Source organism: Peromyscus maniculatus, chromosome 4 (genome assembly GCF_049852395.1).
Source record: "Peromyscus maniculatus bairdii isolate BWxNUB_F1_BW_parent chromosome 4, HU_Pman_BW_mat_3.1, whole genome shotgun sequence".
Classification (NCBI taxonomy): Eukaryota; Metazoa; Chordata; class Mammalia; order Rodentia; family Cricetidae; genus Peromyscus; species Peromyscus maniculatus.
In genome coordinates this window covers 30841192-30862151 of record NC_134855.1, presented here as the reverse complement: position 1 = coordinate 30862151, position 20960 = coordinate 30841192, and the positions used below count along the sequence as shown (strand labels likewise).

Here is a 20960-nt window from a genome sequence, read left to right as displayed (position 1 = left end):
GTGTAGTCATGTGAAAATAACCATTGGTTTCTAACACCAGATACAGTGAAAAGAAGCGGAGGGGCTGGAGGGATAGTGCAGTGGGTAAGAGTGCTTGCTGTACATACAAACGTGAGTCCCTAAGTTCAAATCCCCAGCACTCACATAAAACACAGCATTGCCTCTTGTGTGTCTGTAACCTCAGTGCTGTGTAGATGGAGCTGAGGGCATCACTAGGCTTGTTGACTCCGGGTTTATGAAAGACACTGTCTCAAATAAATAAGATGGTGAGTGATAAGAGTAGGATTCCCAACGTCTTCCAGCATGGACACCTGCATCGCACACACACACATACACAGACACAGACACACACAGACACAGACACACACACACACACACACACACACACACACACACACACGCGCGCGCACGCGCGCGCAGCTGAGATTTTACTTACCGTAACTGAGAATGTTATTCAAGAAATGGGAATGCTTGTCTGCCATCAGGTGAATTTCTAAGTACATGACTGAATGTAAAACCAGGTCACCTTAGTAATAGACCCCTAGATGCACAGTGATTTGAACACGCTGGAAGCTTAATTTCACTACTAAGTGGTCAGAGACAGGGATTCCTGTTGGGAAAGAAAAGGTAAGTGGTGAGGGGAATCTCAAGAAGAGTGTTTGCTTCATCTGCCGTTTGGGGCCCATGGCCTTTAACTGAGCTCTCCAGTCAGCCAACAGGGAAAGGGCCTCTGGGGCCTGGAAATAGTGCACATAAGGGCTCATTTCATTGGCTAGAATTTGGTTATGTGGCCATTCTTAGTTGCAAAGGAGTCTGGGAAGTACAATTCAGCTATATACCTCGGATGAAGAGAAAATGGAGTTGCCTCCCCCATAGTTATCTGTAATCTAGTGGGCACAAAGGGTTGGTAAGAAAGACATGGTTGTTCTCCCTCCCTCTCCCTCTCTCCCACCCCTCTCTTTCTCAAGACAGGTCCAGATGGTCCTGGCTACTAGGAAATTCATGTCCTAAAAATACATTACAAAGAAACGGCTGAAGCCGGACTCTAACTTAACAGTAACGGTCTAGGTCCTGTCGTGTGGTGTTCTGGCCCATAACTCTGACCCACAAGTGCCTCTGTGGATGGAAAACAGCTAACCTGAGTGACCCAGTGTGCTAGAATATTAGTTAAAGATACGTTAACATTTGTTTATGCTGTGGAACATTTGTTTAATGATGCAACGATGTGTTGCATTCTTTTATGTTCTATTTGTTTAACTCTGTGAAGCTGTGTTCCTTTGCTTGTCTAAAACACTTGATTGGTCTAATAAAGAGCTGAAAGGCCAATAGGTAGGCAGGAGAAAGGGTAGGTGGGGTGGGCTGGCAGGCAGAATAAATAGGAGAAATATCAGAGGAGAAGATCAAGGGATGAAAGAAAGAAGGAGAAGGACACCAGGAATCAGCCACCCAGCTACACAGCTAGCCACAGAGTAAGAAGTAAAGAAAAGTATACAGAAATAGAAGAAGATAAAAACCCAGAGGCATAAGGTAGACAGAATGATTTAAGTTAAGGAAAGCTGGCTAGAAATAAGCCAAGCTAAGGCTGGGCATTCAGAAGAAAGAATAAGCCCCTGTGTGTTTATTTGGGAGCTGGGTGGCGGGCCCCCAAAGAGCCAAAGAGTATCAAGTAAAGAATAACCAAAACAAACAAACAAACAAACAAACAAACAAACATCCAGCTCTGCTGTTCTTGGTTGCCTTTACACAGTTCCTCCAGCTGTGTGTGGACTCGCTGGTTTTAACCTGGGTACCTTCACTGAAGGCTGTCCTGAGCGGTGCCCCCTCCTCTAATTCCATCACAGCTTTTTGATCTGAACAAATCCCCCATCCCACAACTCAGCCTCCACCTGTGCTAGGTTGTTTTGTTTGTAGATAACATTCCTAAGAACAATGTTTTTAAAGGTTGAAAGGCATTGAGGAGAATGAAGAAACTACTTCAGGTCTGGCACAGGGAAAGCTGAATGGCTGAAAGACTAGCTTCAGGAGTGTGGTCTGATGCAGTCTTTAACCACGAGGCCATGGAAGAGGATGCTCATTTAGTCACAGCCCGGAGTCGTCTCAAGTCAAGCAGAATTGCTACTTCAGTCACTGTAGCTACCCTACTGATGCTTCTTTCAAATTGAAGAGAGAATTAAAATTTCAATGACAAGTTTTCACGGGGTCTGATGATGGCAGAGAGTCTGGGGGAGGGGGTCCGGTAGCAGCCAGAGTGACAGCCAGGGACAGAGGCAGGCCTGGAGAAGTCTGATGTATAGACGTTCTGGAGAGAAATAGATCGTAAAGACGGAAGGGAGAGCATGTACTTGCTTTCAGATGCTGAGAGGGCTCTGCCACAGAAAGAGCCAGGGAGCCCACTGGTGAGGGACTGTGGACAGTTGGGTAAAGAAGGAAGTTGGCCAGGAGCTTCTCACAGATGCTAGCACGTCTTCTGTGGGGGGAATGTTGTGTTTTGAGCTGTGACAATCTGCTGTGTTGTGTTTTTACCAATTAATAAAAGGGGGGAAAACAGCACACAGTCTCTGGTTGAAGTCAGCCAAGAGAGCAGTCGCACCGAAGACTGACTCCAGGAAGCGGCAGGAACAGCAGCGTCTAACGGAGACCTGCCCAGTGTTTCTTTGACGGTGACTGCAGTAGGGTAGACACCATAGACATCAGGAGAATGGCCCAGGCTTTTCAGGAAGAGGAAATAAGAAATCCATGGGTTAAGAGGCTTTTTAATTCAATACTGCTTTTCAGTTCCCAATTCAAAATTAATTCAGTGGAGTAGATGAAACCCATCTGTTTGACTGTAGCAGAAGCAAAAGCTTGGATAATTTTCCTTTTGACTCCTTAGAAATATGAGTCACTTTAGACCTATTTCTTACTCAGTTTGTTTGAGTCTAACTGTAGCACTTGTAAGAAAAATGGGGGAAAAAAGCAATACTAAGTAGCTCCTGAAGTCCTATTGTATATGTCAGTGTCCTTATGCAAGATTGATTCTTGTCAGTGGATTATGGACCCCGTGAGCCAGACAATCTGCTCCAGTGGCACTCAGCCTGCAGGGGACACAGTGGGAACAGAGTGTCTCTATTTCAGACCACAAACACCACCGGGGAGTCATCTTTTCCGAGGAGGTTTGAGTAGCTGGTCGGTCCACCACTGTCAGGCTGAAGGACTACATCACCAGCTGCAGTCTGCCGACGTACACCACATGTCTCAAGTCCCCCAGACGTTGTCATGTAGGCTTTTCATTTCTGTAGTTTATTTTTATTAGCATATATTCCCTGTTCACAGCACTGGGTTTTCATAAAGACAGCCTTTTCTGACTACTGGGTAGCTCTGCAGCATCATGTTGTATCCTAAAATCATAAATGAACACTGCGGAGCCGACAGGGATAAGGTCCTAAAATAAAGGGGACTATAGGACATGTGTTCTAAAATGAACAAGCAAAACAAAACAAACTCAAAATTGTCAAATGGGAAAGAACTTGAAAGAGACGAGTTTAAGCACACCACTTAGGGAGGAGCTAAAACTTGGTACTGAATTTATTGATGAAAGGAAACATCAATTGATGATATCACAAAGCAGCCCCTCCATGTGAGTATGAAAACTCTTTGCCATTGCAGTTCACAAATGGAAAAGGAAACTTCTGTCTTACAACCCATCTGTCCTTCCTCTCAGGCCCTACCATGATTCTCTCTTCTAGTGCTGGTCTCAAACGCTGGAGATAATGGAAGATTTTTTTTTTTTTTTGCGCCAACTTGAATGCTTAAATTAATAGATTTTGATTACATCATGTCTCACTGCCTTCCCCAAAGTTTTCTGTATATATAAGTCTCACCAGCTCTGGGAGAGGAGAGTCCATGGTGGTGGACTGCTAACTTCTGAAGATAAGATGTGAGGAGACTGTTCCTCTGGAGTCTTTGGATCTCCAACAAATGCTTTCCTTGTATATATTTACACACACACACACACACACACACATACATGCGCCTATATGTATGTGTATGTATATGTATATGTATGTGTATGTATATGTATATGTATGGTGAGATATATATATATATATATATATATATATATATATATATCACCAGGGCCAAGGCTACATTTATCTATCTATTTTTCTATCTATCATCTATCTATCTATCTATCTATCTATCTATCTATCTATCTATCTATAGCCAGAGTCTCATTATGTAGTCTTGAATAGTCTGGAACTTGCTATGTAGACCAGGCTACTGTCAAACTCCCAGACAACCACCTGCCTCTGTCTCCCAAGTGTTGGGATTAAAGGTATGTGCCACCACATGCATCCCTCTGAGGCAGCTTGTAGAAGGCAGGGTTTATCTGGGGCTCACAGCTCAAGAGGGATCTGTGTTCGATCCAGTCATGGAAAGACACAGGCAGTGCAGTAGGCAGGCATGGTGACTGAGCTGGAAGCCCAGAGCTCAGGGCTCACACCTTGAACCATAAGCAGGAAACAGAGAGAGTGAACTGGGAATGGCATGTGGCCTTTGAGACCTCAGAGTTGGCCTCCAATGATGTACTTCCTCCAGGAAGGCTACACCTCCTAAGCCTCCCCAAGCAGTGACACCAACTAGGGACCAGTTATTGAAATGTCTGAGAATATGGGGGACATCTCAAACCAGCACAAATGCTAAGAACACTCATTTAAAAAGTCAGTTTTATGTATTGCCTTCTTTGCCCATAGCAATAATCCTCTGAGATACTAATGACAAGTCTATCACCATTTTATGGATTAGGAGATGGAGGCTCGAAATGCTATCACTTTGTCCTTGAGCATGAAAATCAAAAGAAAGATAGAAGGGACCCTGGAGTCTTCCTGTGTCTTCCTCTCTGCTCATCCTGCTTTGGAACACTTTGCCTATAAGCACTAGGAATTTAAAAATATGTATTATGCTGAACTGGGCTTCTTACTAATTAGTCAGAATGGAAAAGGATCTTCCAGCTGTTACATTAGCAACATGGGAATACTAATTAGCTTTGAATGGATGTGTCACAACTGAAAGAAGTGTCTTCCCATAGAAAATCTGCAGAAGGGCAGATGAAGTAGTTCTGCAGATAGAGGCATCTGCCACCAAGCCCGGTGTCCTGAGTTCTAGCCCTGGGCCTCACATGACGAGTGGAGAGAACAGATTCCTAACAGCTGTCCTCTGACCTCCTCTAGCACACTATGACCTGTGTGTGTCTACTGCTCCCTCCCATATAAATAAAAATGTAAAAAAAAAGTAAGTTAAGAAAATCCCCAGGAAACTACTAATGCCATCAGCTAAGCTGAATCCTGAGGTAGAAACATGCAGGAGTTAGAGTGCAGACTTGAGGATTTAGGGAATGGTTTTTGCTGGGTTTCAGGGATGTGACCCCCTGTCTTCAGGGGAACCAAACTCCCGCTGGCCTCTAACTACTGAGGCCACCCCAGTGAGGTTGCCGATGGAACACTCTGAGGAAGGTATAGAGATGCCTGGGAGTGCCGGAGGCCCATGTGGATAAGTCAAGCAGGAGAAGAGGAAATGTACCATTAGTGTAAAAACATAATAAATTAGGAAACAGTCACTCGGCTGAGGGAAGTTTTGTTTCAAAAGAAAGAAATGGAGGTCTGGTATTGGTTTTGGTAACAGTAAGCCTTTCAGCAGAAGAAGGCCTTCTACATCATACTGTCAGACTTCTAGAGCTGAGTAGGCCTCTTCTTGGACTCTACTCCATGCGTGTATACTTTGCTAACAGACGGCATATATTATCAATGGAGTATTTTTTTATTAGAAAATAAAATGAGAAAAAGAGCATTTTGTCACCGACAGTGTTTTCTCTGTTTTTAAAGTTCAAAGCAGCCTTTTCTGTATATGTTAAATATCAGTTCTATTTGAATGGCTTTGTAAAGTGGTTTTATAACCCGGGGAAAATGTAAGAATATACATTTGTTGATGATTTCACCAAAAGTTAAGAACCAAGAGTTACTATTTGGTGTATGAAGAACTAGGAAATTTTGGCATGGCAGAAATCATTTTCCTGGAAAGTGGAATCCTGTCCTTAAGTCAGCCCACTTGTCTGTAGCCATATACTTGGGTTATTCTAAGATATGACAGTATGTTTCTATCCAGATGCTCCATTCCTTAACAAACAAGAAACCCAAATTAAACAGGAGACCCCATTCTGTGAGGCAAGAGTGCTGCCCCAAAGACATTGCCTCTCAGAACTGCATGAGGAGGACATGGTAGTCAACACGGGTTGCTGCAAGCTTGAGGCCAGCCTGGGCTACAGAATGAGACTGTCGACTGGAGAGAGAGAGAGAGAGAGAGAGAGAGAGAGAGAGAGAGAGAGAGAGAGAGAGAGAGAGAGAGAGGAGAAGGAGGAGGAGGAGGAGGAGGAGGAGGAGAGGAAGGAAGGAAGAGAGAGAGAGAGAGGAAGGAAGGAAGGAAGGAAGGAAGGAAGGAAGGAAGGAAGAAAGAAAGAAAGAAAGAAAGAAAGAAAGAAAGAAAGAAAGAAAGAAAGAAAGAAAGAAAGAAAGAAAGAAAGAAAGAAAGAAAGAAAGAAAGAAGCTGCCGTGGAGACTCAGATGTGGTACTCTCTTGGTTTAAACCTGGTTTGGCCCCCCACCATGCTCACAGCAGGGCCAGAGTTGAAAACCTACCCCTGGTGGCTTGGCTCATCTGAGAGATTTGTTGTTATTGGGAAACAAAACTGAACTGAAAGACAATTGTCCAGCCATATAACTAAGCCTCATCCTGTGTTCAAGGCCTCCTAGACCATCATTGCATGGAATAAACCATTGGATTTTCTCCGTGTCTCAGTTTACCTTCTTGGTAAAATGTAGAAGTTTGTTACACCAGTGTTTTCTGGTGTCCTTTAGCTGTTGAACTTTCCTTTTGCCTTCACTTTTTTCTTTCTTTCTCTTTTGAAAATGGTGAAATCATGAGGGAGTTCCATGTAGAGGACAGAAATTCGGAAGTAGAAGCCAGAGGATCACTCATGTCAGCGCTCACAATGGTCCCTGGGAATCTCTGCACAGCCTGTGATTCTGTGCAGGATGATTTGAGGCTGCCTCAAATGATCATCAAAGCATAAAAATTCAAAACCTTAAAACATTGCAGAGTTCCAAGCACCTGCAGCTTATGAATGTGACGACCCAGGCCAGCACCACTTGGCTTCAGAATCCTGCTGGAACTTCTGCACACTGCATTGCTCTAGAGATGTGACTTCTAAGCTGGGCACAGTAGTGGGTCCCTATAGTTCCAGTACAAGGGAGCCCAAGACAGGAGGATTATGAATTCAAAGTTATCCAGATACACAGTGAGACCCTACCTAAAAAAAAAAAAATTCTTGTTTCCAAGCATTTATGAAAAGGACAATTTTGGGTTCTCCCCAAAGCTTCTAGTCACCTGTGTTTCCAGACAGTATTAAAATATCCTGAAACAGGAGTAAGAGGCCATGAAATTAAATACACTCATCCTTTTATGTCCAAAGGAGTTTGACCCTGGAGAAGAGTAAGTATAGTCTGAGGAGAAAGGGAAATGATTCTCCCCTTTCTGAACTCAGCCAAGCTGTGCAGACCAGGGTAGGGAAGGCCCGCAGATTTCTGTAATTGGTCTAGGTAGACCAGCTTTGAATCCTACAGATAATAGCTGGGAACTGAGCAGGCTCAGGTAAAAATTATTTTAAAGTCTACATGCTTTCATTTGTTAATGAATATTCTGGCTGCCTTCCTCTTTCCACACGAAGTCTGTTATTCTTCTGTGACTGCAAGGTGTGTTCTAATTGAACAAAACGCCAGTCTCCTGCTCACATTGCCTTCCACTATTGGAACTACAAGTGCCCACCAGATGTGCTTATCCTGTGCGAACACGCTGGGGCTCCCGGGCTGCAGAAAAGAAACCGTGTTTCTCACATTCTTGCTGGCAAAGCTCCTCTTGGGCCTAGAGAGAAGTACTTTATGTATCAGGGATTAACTACTGAGCCAGGAAATGCATCTTAACTGCCGACTGTCTCATTTTTTTCTGTGGTCAAATGAAGCTTTCCCTTTCTGGCCAGCAGGGCTGGGGCAGAGCATTCGTGGGTCCTGAGGTCTTGTTCGAGAGCAAATCAACTGTGAATTCTGAGGAAACTGTAAAGCTATTTCCTAGAAAGAGCATGGCTAATTCATGCTTTGATTCCCTCCTGGTGTGGTGTGTACTTTAAAGGCAACTGGGCCAGGCAGGCCATAATGGAGGGAATATATGTTCACTGGAGTGGTTTTCAACTGAAGATCCAAAGCCTGCCGTCATTCACCCTGTTTGTGTTTTAATATGAGCCAGTGGCTGTTTCAAGTCCTCATGGCTGAGGTTTACTGTACAGTGGTTCCACGGTAGTATGTAAAATCGCTATTAAGCACCACAGCTGTAAGTCACTCAGAGAGCCACATAACATTTTTACTGGCCTGTTCTGTGTTCCTCTTCCTAGGATATCAATAACAAGAGTAACGGCTGACATTTCTCTTGCTAAGAGGTCTGTTCTCAACAATCCTAGCAAGAGAGCAATAATTGAACGTTCAAACACCAGATCCAGCTTAGGTAAGATGTTTTCACGTAGGCATGAGGTGCATGTGTGGGGAATGTCTTGTCCTGCTTGGGCACTGTCTGCATGGAGAAGTGTTGAGTGTCTGTAGAGAAAGCCAGCCAATGGACAGGAGAGGGGCAGAGACCTGTAGCAGCCAGATGCCAGCCCCCCTCAGTTTTAGTCTATTAACTAAACAGCAGTCTGGTGAGAAAAGGCATTCTCAAGTTCTACTATTCAGTTGCTGCTGAACCCTGGGAAACCACCCATTTCCTCTTCCCCAAATGTGACAATAAGGTTTCTGTTATAGCTGACACATGACTGACATGAAACAAAAGGAAATGTTTAGAAGGGCAAGATAATGATGTTCTTGTGTGGCCAACTGGTATACCCGGAAGCATCACAACTTTCAGTAGAAACGGTGACCACCATGATGAACACACAGGGAACTCAAACCCATCTTTTCTGGTTGCTTTTTGGAAAACATGTTAAAATCCTCCCAGAAGAGAGAATAAAAAGGTTGTAGGTGGGTTGGGATGTGACTACAAGTGAGTCACTCTGGGAAATGTTGCTTTGAGCCCATGGGAAAAAAATAATAACAGTTTTGGAAGCTGAGTGAGGGTATGCATACCTGTAATCCCATCATGTGGGAAGTGGAGTCAAGAGGATTGGAGGTTCAAGGCCAGCCTGAACTACATAAGACCTTGCCTCGAAAGCAAACCAACACAGGGTCATCACTAGTCCCAGAGATGCTGGAGCTCTCCAGTCTAGTGGCAAAGAGTGTTCATTAAGGGCCTCCAGCACCGGAGTCTGTGACTGTTCCAACTTTAATTACCTGTAACAGATTTATGAAGAAGCTTCCATGAGAACCCATCTGGGTAGCCAAGATTGTTGGTTTTCTCACACAAAGTGAGCTAGGTAGATGGAAATGCCCTCGCCTTCCTTGTGCCTGTACTTTGCCTATATCACTCTATGTATTTTCTAAACACCACGGTCACCCCGCTGTGTAATCTGGCCCTCGGCCGATCTCCCCAAGCTCCACCACTGCTTATTCGTCAGTGCCGCTGCCCAGGGGCTTTGTGTTGTTTCTGCAGTGGCTGTGAACCCACACACCAGCTCATTGCTGGTGCAGAGTAAACAAAACCCAGGTATTTCTGAGCTATTTGGACCGAGACTAAGAGTGCCTTGCGGGTTCTGGTCCTGGGGCAGTCCAGTTTGTATTGACGCCTTTTTGTTCCTTCAGAAGAATGCTAATTGTTATTGTACATTATTTTATAATAATATGTGAGACTTGAAACTAAAATGATATAAGCTTGTTCTGCCATGGATCTGCCTAGCAGCTCCTTTAAAACTGCAGCAAGCTAATAAAAGCACACGTGGAGGACCTACCCCACCTTCCTTTAGTAAAAACTGACTTTATTTCCCAAATGCCCTTCTTGAGAAAAATTTCTATTTAAATGGTTTCTGACATGCTAGGAAAAAAATGAATATTTTTTTTTTGTTGCTAACAAATGTAGACTATTCTTTCATAAGAATTTGGCAAGGATCTCCTTATATAGATATCCTGAAAACTGGTCACTGGAAAATCAATGTGGAACCTTTCAGGACATTGGTGTTTGAGAATGTGACATGTGTTTTGATATGTGTTTTGACTTCTTAAATTCATATTTTTTAAAGAAGATTTTTATTTATTTGTGTGCATGTATGTGTGTGTGCCACATATACGGGGGTGCCTGAGAAGGCCAGAGGGGTTGTCTTGTCCCCTGGAGCTGGAGTACAGTGGTTATGAGCTGTCTAATGTGGATGTTGGAACTGAGCTTGGTCCTCTGGAAGAGCAGCAAGTGCCCTTAACTGCTTGGCCATCCCTCTGTCCCCCACATTCATGCTTTTAAGGTAGACTATGCATTAAATGTCAGAAATTCTGTAAGAAATGGGAAAGTTTTGCTTTTATGCTAAGTCTTCCCTTTAGTAGAATCTGATTCAGATTTGGGGCATGACCCACTACATCAGGCGATTCATAAAGTATATAAAGGATTTTTTTTTTTTTTTTGGCTGTTCTTGTTGTTTGTTTTGGTTTTGGTTTTTTGGGGTTTTGGGGTTTTTTGTTTGTTTGTTTGTTTGTTTTTGAGACAGTATCAATACAGAATGCAGTCTGGGCTGAAACTCTCTCTGTTTCCCAGGATCCTTCGTCCTCAGTATCCCAAGTATTGGGATTCTAGGTGTGCACCACCATGCCCAACTTAAAGACCTTTTATATTTCAGAAAAACATGTAGTTTGGTCATGTGTTTAAACACACACACACACACACACACACACACACAAAGAGTGCTTGTAAGCCATGCAGAGTAGCACACACCTGTCATCACAGTACTTGGGATGTGGAAGCAAGAGGCTCACAACCAGCTTGGGCTACATAGCAAGGCTCTCTGTCCCAGACTAAATTGACCTAGCTGGATTGCTTCAGACTTGAAAAGAACCAGCATTTTTATCGGACCAATTTAGAAGATGCAGATTTGGGTCATCTGACTATTACGTCCAGCCAGCTAGGTTTGAGTCAAGATGCAGTGCAGCATTTTAATATGATCAGCGCCCTCCTTCTCTCCCTCTTTTCTTTTCTTTTCTTTCTTTCTTTCTTTCTTTCTTTCTTTCTTTCTTTCTTTCTTTCTTTCTTTCTTTCTTTCTTTCTTTCTTTTCTTCCTTTCTTTCTTTTTCTCTCTCTTTCTCTCTTCCTCCCTCCCTCCCTCCCTCCCTCTCTCTCTCTCCCTCTCCCTCTCCCTCTCCCTCTCCCTCTCCCTCTCCCTCTCCCTCTCCCTCTCCCTCTCCCTCTCACTCTCACTCTCACTCTCACTCTCCTTCTCCCTCTCCCTCTCCTTCTCTGTTATACTTATGGTAAATAAACCTTAGACAACTCCACCGGCTCCAAAGCTTAAATTCAGCCAGACTTGGAAATCTATTGGTTGTCTGCGGACACTCATAACAATTAGCGAGGATGTAAAATGTGTATAACAGTCAAATCAATACAGTTGTCGGGTGGTTTTTTTCCTTCCAAAACGTGGTCTACAGAATGATAAAATATAAGTTATTGACAGAAATACTTCAGTGTCACTTTCAGTCTCTCTCATGTGTTTGCCAAATGCCATTCTTGTTAAAAGCAACCCCCAAATGGAAAAACCATAGCTACATAAATGGCTCCATGCTAGGCTGGGTGTCCGAAGCAAACCAAGAGAGCCGATTCAAGTTCTTCCACCAATTGTTTTATTCTGTGCACAGTATTATCTTTAGAAAAAATTTGAGAAAGAACAGACATTGTGTGGTGCACACCTTTAATCCCAGCACTTGGGAGCCAGAGGCAGGCGGATCTCTGTAAATTAGAAACCAGCCTGCTCACGTAAGTTCCAGGCCAGCGAGGGCTACATACTAGACTATGTCTCAAAACAAACAAACAAACAAAAAACAAACCAACAACAAACAAAATTTTGTTAGATGTGTCTATGAAAGTGCATAGTACTTTGTTCTGCAGTATGGACACATACATCTGAAAGCATATACTATTTCTTTTTACTATAAATAATAGTTATTGAGACTAACAGTACCTGCCATTTATTGTTTCCCATTTTAGCGGAAGTACAGAGTGAAATTGAAAGAATTTTTGAATTGGCAAGATCTTTGCAATTGGTTGTTCTTGATGCAGACACCATCAATCACCCAGCACAGCTTATAAAGACGTCCTTAGCCCCCATCATCGTTCATGTGAAAGTCTCATCTCCAAAGGTAATCACTGCATTCCTGTTTATGAGTCTAGAAGCTTCCTTCTTGAGGTTCTCTTGCTCTGCCCTTTTAGCTTGTGGGCAGAAGAATGTCTCGAGAGTCAGTTAATGAATGCATTTTAAAACAGTACCCAACTTCTAGGGATTTGAGGGTAGCTGAGAATAATAATACATCTCTTCGAGAAGCTCCTGCTTGCAGCCAGAGATGATAAAATACAAACAGGAGTGCAAGGAAAGAAAACAAAAAGTGGACCCTGGCCTTTCGTAGGCTGTATATTCCCTCTTGGCAGATTTCCTGTGTAATATTGATTCTTGAATCACTTATAGTCTCTGCCCAGTCGAGAGAGGGAGTACATAGTTCAGAAAGAGATCTTATGTAAGGTAAAAGATGACTGTGTAAACATCACTTAGAAATGCTGCTGGCCTTGTCATTTTGCACAGCTGGCTTCTTTGGGGATATAATTCTTTCTGGGTTAAGCACCATTGGTCACGGATGCTGCCAGAATGACAAGAACCGGGGGAGGTGGTCCAGACCGCACTCTTGATTTTGAGGTCTTTTATTTTTTTACATTTACTTCCTTAGTTTTTTAGTCTCTCTGGGTGTGTGTGCACTTGTGCTGTCACGGCATCTGTGTGGAGGTCAGAGGACAACTTGTAAGTTCTCTGAGTCCACCACGTGGACTCTGAGGCTTGAACTCAGGTCTCCAGGCTTGGTAGCATCCACCTTTACCCACTGAGCCTTCTCATGGTCCTCCCTTTGGTTTTTACATGGTGATGGTGTTCTGAAAAATAAATATGAAATAGGTACCCATGAGAGGCATTAGCTTTTTAAAAGATTTACTTATTTATTTTACATCCCAGACTGCAGATTCCCCTCCCTCCTCCCCTCCCATCCCCTTCCCCCACCTCCCCTCTGTACCCCACCTCAACCCACTGAAAGGCATTCTCTTAACAGTTCCTTTCCAGTGCCTCCTAGAATGTATTCGGTTTGCCTAAATGTAAACTCAACTCCCCACCCAAACAGTGGTCTCCTTCTGTGGTTAGGGAAAGGCCTACAGAAGCTGTGTGTGGCTTGTTATGCTTCCCAAGTTCTCAGCATCTTGGAGGGACTGTTCCTATACAGTAACTGTGGGAATCCCAAGCCCTGCCAGTTAATTCTGGGGTGTGAACAGAACAGACTGACATTGCCTCAACCACTGGAAGTGTCCTCGACTCCAGCTGCTGGGGTCCCAAGCATCCTCTGTGGTGAGGCTGAGGTCACCCTCACCTCCACTACCCCATTGCTGTGGTGTCTGGAAATGCAGGGTCAGGGGCTTGCATGGACCTGTGCACTAAGGTATCAGAACTTCATAAAGCAGCACTGTTGAAGTGGAGAGGGCCCTGTTTTAACCTGAACAGAAATAATGAAAGAGGAAGCATATGGCCAAATGCAACTATAGCTATGACCGAAGGCAGAGATACAGACTGTTCTAGGTGTAGCAATGTTCCCATACAAATGTTTTACATAGGTTTCCAATCCTGAAATAGTTTGATTAATATAAAATTTAACCAAATATTTTATTAATTATTGAAAAATATGACATACATAAGTGACCTTGATATTTATCTGACATGGAAGTAATGAACTGAAATATTACTGAACCGAATAATATCAAAATATTGACTCAATGTAAGCAGGAGCAGGGCAGCTCTTCCCCTTTGGCAGGAAGCTCTGAAATCTGCAAGAGACTTAACAGTCTAGGTGGAAAGTGAGGCTGTCACCAGGACCCCAGGGGGAGGTAGGACAGGATGGACATGTCCAGTCTACTCTAGGCCCACAGCGAGGTGGGCGGCATCACCATGGAGACTCTAAGTGTGCGATTTCTCACATTGTAGGCCCTCCTTACTAATCCTCAGGGTTACATAAGCTATAGAAAAAGATCCCAGTGTGTTTGATTTTCTTTCAACTCGTTAACAATGACTCGAGTTCCTGTCATCCTCTGTCAGGTTTTACAGCGGCTGATTAAGTCCAGAGGAAAGTCTCAGAGCAAACACTTGAATGTTCAACTAGTGGCCGCTGATAAGCTGGCCCAGTGCCCGCCGGTAAGTCAAATCTTTTTTGTTTTAATTATTGATGACTAGTTACATGACAGAGGTCTTCCTTTCAATATTAGCTTGGTGGCTTTTCTTCTACAGCAGTCATTCCCAACCTATGGGTTGTGAGCCCTCTGTGGGTCAAATGCCCTTTTCATAGGGGTTGCCTAAGACCATGGGAAAATGCATATATTTACATTACGATTCCTAACAGTTGAAAAAGTACAGTTATGAAGTAGCAATGAAAATAATGTTATGGCTGGGGGTCACCACAGCATGAGGAACTGTATTAAAGGGTTGCAGCGTTAGGAAACTTGAGAACCACTGCTACAGACATGGTGGTGATGGTGAGTGGTGTCTTGGAGCGAGCTGCTGTGATTACATTGTGGTTCAGGCTTTCAGGACAGGATGGTGTCTGCCTTGGCATGAGAAGTGAACTTAGAGTCTCAAACCTGCTCTTCTTCCTACTTCCTTGATTACCTTGCCAACACTCAGGCACCATATCCGGTCATGGAACACTTCTACGGAAAGAACAAAATAAAATATGCCAGTGGGCTTTCTTTTAGCTTTTCTGCTAGAAGATTCTGGTGGACACGACAGAGCGTAATGTTGAAGGTCAAAGCTGGACTGTAGTTAGAGGGGCCCTATGTTTGTAACAGATGAAGAGACCAATGTTGAGGAGGGAAAAACTGGATGCTGCCCAGTGTCATTGCTAGAAAACGCCTGCAGGGTTAGAAGGCACGCGTGGACAGGGTGGGCTGGGCTGGGAAAGGTGGCTGTCATCATAGACGCTCAGGCCGTGGTGGTCAGTCACGTCAGTGCTGGCTCAATTGACTGATGATGACTTCTGTGCCCAGGTTTCTCTAAAAGAAATAACATCTTGGCCGGTCCACTAGATTTTTAATAAATATTTATTTTGTATGTTTTTATTATGTTAAATATGTATTAAATATGTTGTGACATTATATATTTATGTTTATGTTCTGTGAAAGTATAAACTCAAGTACTTGGAGAGGTGACACAACATGGCTGTTCAAAGCACAGACGAGCTCTATAAACCGAGCAAGATGCCTGCTGCACAAGGTTGGGGTAAAAACTCAAGATGCACAGGTGTGCGGATGTGGAAGAATTCTTAGACTAGTGCCTGGCACATGGTACGTGCTGTCCGGGCACACTCAGTGCTGTGCCTTATCTAGTCACTAGATAGACTCTGTGAGGACATTCATCTTGGCTTCTGTTGTGTCGTACTTCCTTGTCCTAGTGGGTTCGTAATAAATGTGTGTAGAGGGAGTGATGAATGAATGAAAGGTCATACAGGCAAGAAAAGCAAGAACAGTGATACACCCTTTCACTGGATATTTAACATGGCCCAGGCAGCTCTCGCTACAGATTATCTGGAATCCCTGCCGTGAGCTTGTAAAAGACAGCCTAAGCCCCACTTATCACTGAGGCAACAGAAAACAGAGTTGATCAATGAGTTTGTTGAGACCATTCCGCAAATGAAGATTAGAAGTGGATCTCTCTGGCTTCAAAGCAGTCTCTTCTTCTCCCAAGCACAGCCCTCCCCACCACACACCAGAGTTATCAGGTTACCACCCTGCAGACAAATACAGAGATCTATATTAAGACCTTTAATGCCACGTTGCCTACTAAGGAAGTTGCTTACAGAGTGGAATGTTTGATTAAACACTGAGAAACTATAAAAGAATACGTCATCCTGATCCTGTAATGTTTCACAGTTGAAGAGAAATAATCTTTACTAGACAGCTACTAAAAGCCAGGAACTGTGCTATTCTTTCTACTTTTTAGGACAATCTTAGAGTGGTGGTTATAACTGGTGTGACATTCTAGGAGGCAGTCACTAAAACTGGAAATGTAATTATAAGAGATTTATTGGAGAAAATATCTTTTCTTTTTATGTCAGTTTATTAACCCTTGGTCTGAATAATTACTAGAGAAAATAATTTACATCCTATTAAAATTGAGGTATTTGAGCTGCCGAGGACATTATTGAAGCTTTTAGAGTCGACGCCCGGGCTTCAGTAGCCCTAACAAGCACAGTCCCACCACTTATCCTCAGTATTCCAACTAAAGAAACAAGTAAGGAAAAGCAGGGTAGAAGGGTTGTCAGTGTGACCACCCTGGGAACAAGGACAATGAGATCACTGGCTTCTTATGAATGCCGCCTTCAGGACGCTGGCATGAAGTTTAGGCTTCAATAAGGGCTAAGGGTTCCTGGTCACGGTGTGGCCCTGCCCATCATCGACACGCCACCATGCCCATCTTTCCTACAAGCTGTCGTCATCTGTTGAAACCTCTTCTTAGAGAACAAGCTCTTCCTCCAATACCAGGGCTTCAGCCTTTTCCTCCACCAGCAAAAGGTTCCTGAGGAAATGCCAATCCCTTGGACTCCATTGTTTCAGTAGTCTGAGAGCCCAAGGGAAGGTCACAAGTGTCTCTTCAGAATGTCTTTGTGCCAGGATAGTTACAAGGGGCTCAGGCAGTGGTGTATGGCTACTTCTGAGATAGGTGGGGCCAAAAATAGACACATTCACATACTTACATATACGCAACACTGAGCTTGTCCCCGGGTTAGTAATCTCAACCTGCCGGGGTACTGGGAAGACAGCCCTCCTCTATCATATTAGCAGGGCAGACATATCTTTGTTTTGAATAATTGGTCAGATAGCCTGGCAGCGTCAACAAGCAGTCTGAATAAGTACGGTTACCTTGTATGTTTCTAAACATGTGATATCGTGTGCATGGAATTTGTCATTCTGGGAAAGAATCGTGCATTCCATTTTGGCCCACGTGAAGAAATTTTCAGATTACAAAAGCTAGGAGCAATTTTAAAATGTGTCTGCATTTATCCCTTTTACGTCAAGATCGTAATTATCATTGTCACCCAGAGACTGGTTATCACTGTGTCATTTTAGTTCCTTTGGGGGAATCTGCAGCTCGCTTACTTGGCCTCTGTCTCCAGTCTGGGGACTCAGCAGATTCCACTGGCAGGGTCTCACACTGCAGTGGTTTTACAGGCAGCAGGTGTTGGGAAGGGACCTCAAAAGGCACTGAAGACAAATTAACTTTCTGTCACTAGACGGATGATTCTAGTTCCAGGGTCAGTTGGAGAAAGGGAGGACCACACAGGGTTTCCTGCAGTATGTTCCGTGGGATGATGTCAGCTGAAATGGGGAAAAGAATGCTGGATCCAAAAATGTTTGAGAATATGCTAATGTAAATGCAGGTCATTTAGGTTTCTTTGCTCCGAAGCCCAGTTTTGCTAACATGCTCTTTGTATCTCTAACGTGTCTGCAGGTCTTTTTCCATAGAACAGCCTGTGGGTTTAATGTTTCATGGAACACTTAAAAGGAACTACAGTTCTGTTCCAGTCTTCTCATTTTACAAGTGAGGGAACTGAGACCAAGAAGAGGAAAAACTGCCTTCCCAAAGGCCAGATGCCTTGGACAATGATAGCATATCTTTCTGTCTTAATCCAGGGAGACTCTAGATCAGTGGTTCTCAGCCCATGGGTCACAATCCCTTTTGAAGGGACAAATGACCCTTTCACAGGGTCGCCTAAGACCATTGGAAAATACAAATATTTACATTACTATTCATAACAGCAAAATTACAGTTATGGTTGGGGTCACAACATGAGGAACTGTGTAAAAGGGTCACAGCAATAGGAAGGTTGAGAACCACTGCTCTAGATGGTAAATGGCAATAGGTTAGTTACAGTGTATGTTAGGGTTTCTGTTGCTGTGATAAAACACTATGACCAAAAGCAACTTGGGGAAGAAAGGGTTTATTTCATCTTAAAGCTTGTCCCCATCATCTGGGGAAGTCAGGGCAGGAACTCAAGTCAGAAGCCTGGGAGAATGAACTAAAGCAGAGGCCATCAAGGAACTCTGCTTGCTGGATTGCTCCTTTCTCAGCCTGCTTTCTTCTAGCACCCAGAACCACCAACACAGAGGTAGTACTGCCCACAGTGAGCTGGGCCCTTCCAAATCCATCATCAACCAAGAAAACTTGTGGAGGCATTTCCTCAGTTAAGGTTCCCTTTTCCCAAATGAGTCTAGTTATGTCCAGTTGACATAAACCAGCCAGCATACTGCATATTCTCTAGAAGAGAGAATACTGGGTTCCATGGGTAAGGCTTTTCCTAGAAGGGTCCATAAACTTTTTAGTAAAGGGCCAGATAGTAACTAATTTAGGTTTGTTGAGTCTAATGGTGTCCTTTCAAAAACTATTCAACTTTGCCTTTGAGTAGCCATGGCCATTATGCATGTAAACCATGGAAACTACTGGACTCCATTCAGACTTTGTAGAAGCAAGAGGCAGACCCAATTCAGCTGGAAGAAATTGCCACTCTTCTTCTAGGCCAAGTTTTGTTATCTGTTACTGTAAAATGAATGGCCCTAAACATGGCAACTTAAAACAGTGGCTAGGGGGTGGCGTTCATCTGATGGCTGACTGATCTCTCAGCAGGGGTGAGTAGGAGGGACTCGGCCAGTTCTTCCTTTGCACTTGGTCCAGGCCTTTGTCATGAGCTCTTTTCTGCAGGGATTTGGGTTCTTACATTGTACCTATATGATAAAATACAGTCTCCTAAGGTCTCATCTTAGCCCAGCCCAGCATCTCAACAACATTCAGCTGATCAGAGTGGTCACAGCCACTACCCAGATCCAAGGAACAAAATGTTCCATCTCAGTACAGGGAGGACCAAGGAGCCTGTGGCCATTTAAAAATCTGCTCTAGGCAGAAAAAAATAACTGAGACATTACTGAGAGGCAAACAGGAAAGTGTCCCTAGGCACTGGGATGTAGGGGCCATCGCAGACTCTTTATTGTGTGGATAGCCAGATTATGTTTTCTTGGTGTGTGTCTACACACCATATTTTTAGATTTCAATTGTCTTCTTCAGGGTATTGATATCTTTTCCTTTTCAGAGAAGTCGAGAATAGTGCATTTTAAGAAGGCCAAGTTCAACTTGTCCCTGCACCATGGTAATAAGAGTTGCATAATGCTTGGCAAGAAAAGCAGATAGACAATTGGATGATAAATGAAATATAATCCTTTAATCCCACTTAGTTACAAGCTGGCTTATGTTACCAAAAGCTGACCCGGTGGCTCTCTGAGCTGCGTAATGGCTTTTTGTGTGTGTAAATTGACATTGACCACTCTTTCTACAAGAGGTGAGCTCATCCTCCCAGCAGAGGCTTCTTGCAAAACTCTAACATTTTGAGAGCCAGAGTGGTTTTCTTCTAGCCTGCTTTATTTCTCTTTGCTGAAAGGACTCCAAGTCATTCTACCATGCATGCAAGTTCCGAGGGGAATTTTCCACTGCCCGGTTCCAGCGATATTTCAATGACTGAGAATCCTACAGATTCGCTCATCTGTTTGACACGTTCTTGCCATTGCTGCATTCATTATTATAAAACTGGACGCCTGCCATTTCATTTTTAACACTGCTTTTTAAAAACAGAGTAGTCTGTTCTGCATCTTCTCATGAAACAAGGCCTCCCAGGTTCCAATTTCAGTGTACACATTTCTAGAGATTTTAAACAACCAACCTGGGCATAGCATGGTGGAAAGTGTTCCTTCCCACCCATGCTGTGATATAACACATACAGTTGACGTAAACCTAACAAAAACACTGAGTGCCTTTCCCTCAGATAACCACACTGCCAGGTGTTGTTCTAGTCTTTGAAGAATAAGACTGGGCAGCATGGAAGGACATGGGGCAGGGAGAACATGTTGGGATTCATAACGAATGTCATAAATAGGAGACGAGCTATAAGGAATCCATGTCCCTCCATTCTTACCTTTGTGCCAGCTCCACCCATTAGTGGCAAGAACTGATTGTCTTGTTTGTTTGTCGCCTTAAAGTGGAGCTCCTGCCAGAGTCTGTCATTATTGATTGGTTTTACTTTATCCCCACAAGACCCTCTAGATCTTTCAACAACAGCAGACACTTAAATGTGGACTTTAGTTTCCAACCAGCAGTTGAGTACTTAAGACCACAGGGACTTCAATAATACAGAGAATGCGATTTTGATGTGAAAGGAACATTTACTGGCTGGTTATTATGTAGTTAATATGATTATGTGTTGAGCCAGCCAGCCAGCCATGTTATTTTACTGAATAGTATTTGCTGGTCATTCTTCTTAAATGGTGGCACTGTCGGGGGCTCTCTACATAGTAGTTGCAAAGAAATGGAGGTGTACAGGTCCCTAGTATTGACTGCTCCCTCTTAGAAATAGAAGAGATACTGCACATGAGGCTGTATCTATATACAACAAGTAAATGAAAGCAAAATATAAGTCATGGATTTGTACACATATAATCTGCCTAGCTAAAAGTCAATAGTGAACCATCTTTTTTTTTTTCCCTTTTCTTTTTTTCTTTTTCTTTTTGGTTTTGGGTTTTTGAGACAGAGTTTCTCAGTATAACAGCCCTAGCTGTCCTGGAACTCACTCTGTAGTCAGGCTGGCCTCGAACTCACAGAGATCTGTCTGCCTCAGCCTCCTGAGTGCTGGGGTTAAAGG

The 20960-nt window shown here is 43.5% G+C and overlaps 1 protein-coding gene across 7 annotated transcripts in view; it reads left to right on the top strand.

Annotated features, from left to right (window-relative positions):
* Positions 1–20960, top strand: part of Cacnb4 (calcium voltage-gated channel auxiliary subunit beta 4) — a 258374-nt gene that overhangs the window by 225043 nt on the left and 12371 nt on the right. For all 7 annotated transcript variants that reach the window (XM_076569477.1, XM_006974241.4, XM_006974242.4 and 4 more), the window contains 3 exons: positions 8477–8586; positions 12190–12341; positions 14324–14419. In XM_076569477.1, coding sequence (XP_076425592.1) covers positions 8477–8586; positions 12190–12341; positions 14324–14419 — 358 coding nt within the window. The remainder of the gene's footprint in view (positions 1–8476; positions 8587–12189; positions 12342–14323; positions 14420–20960) is intronic.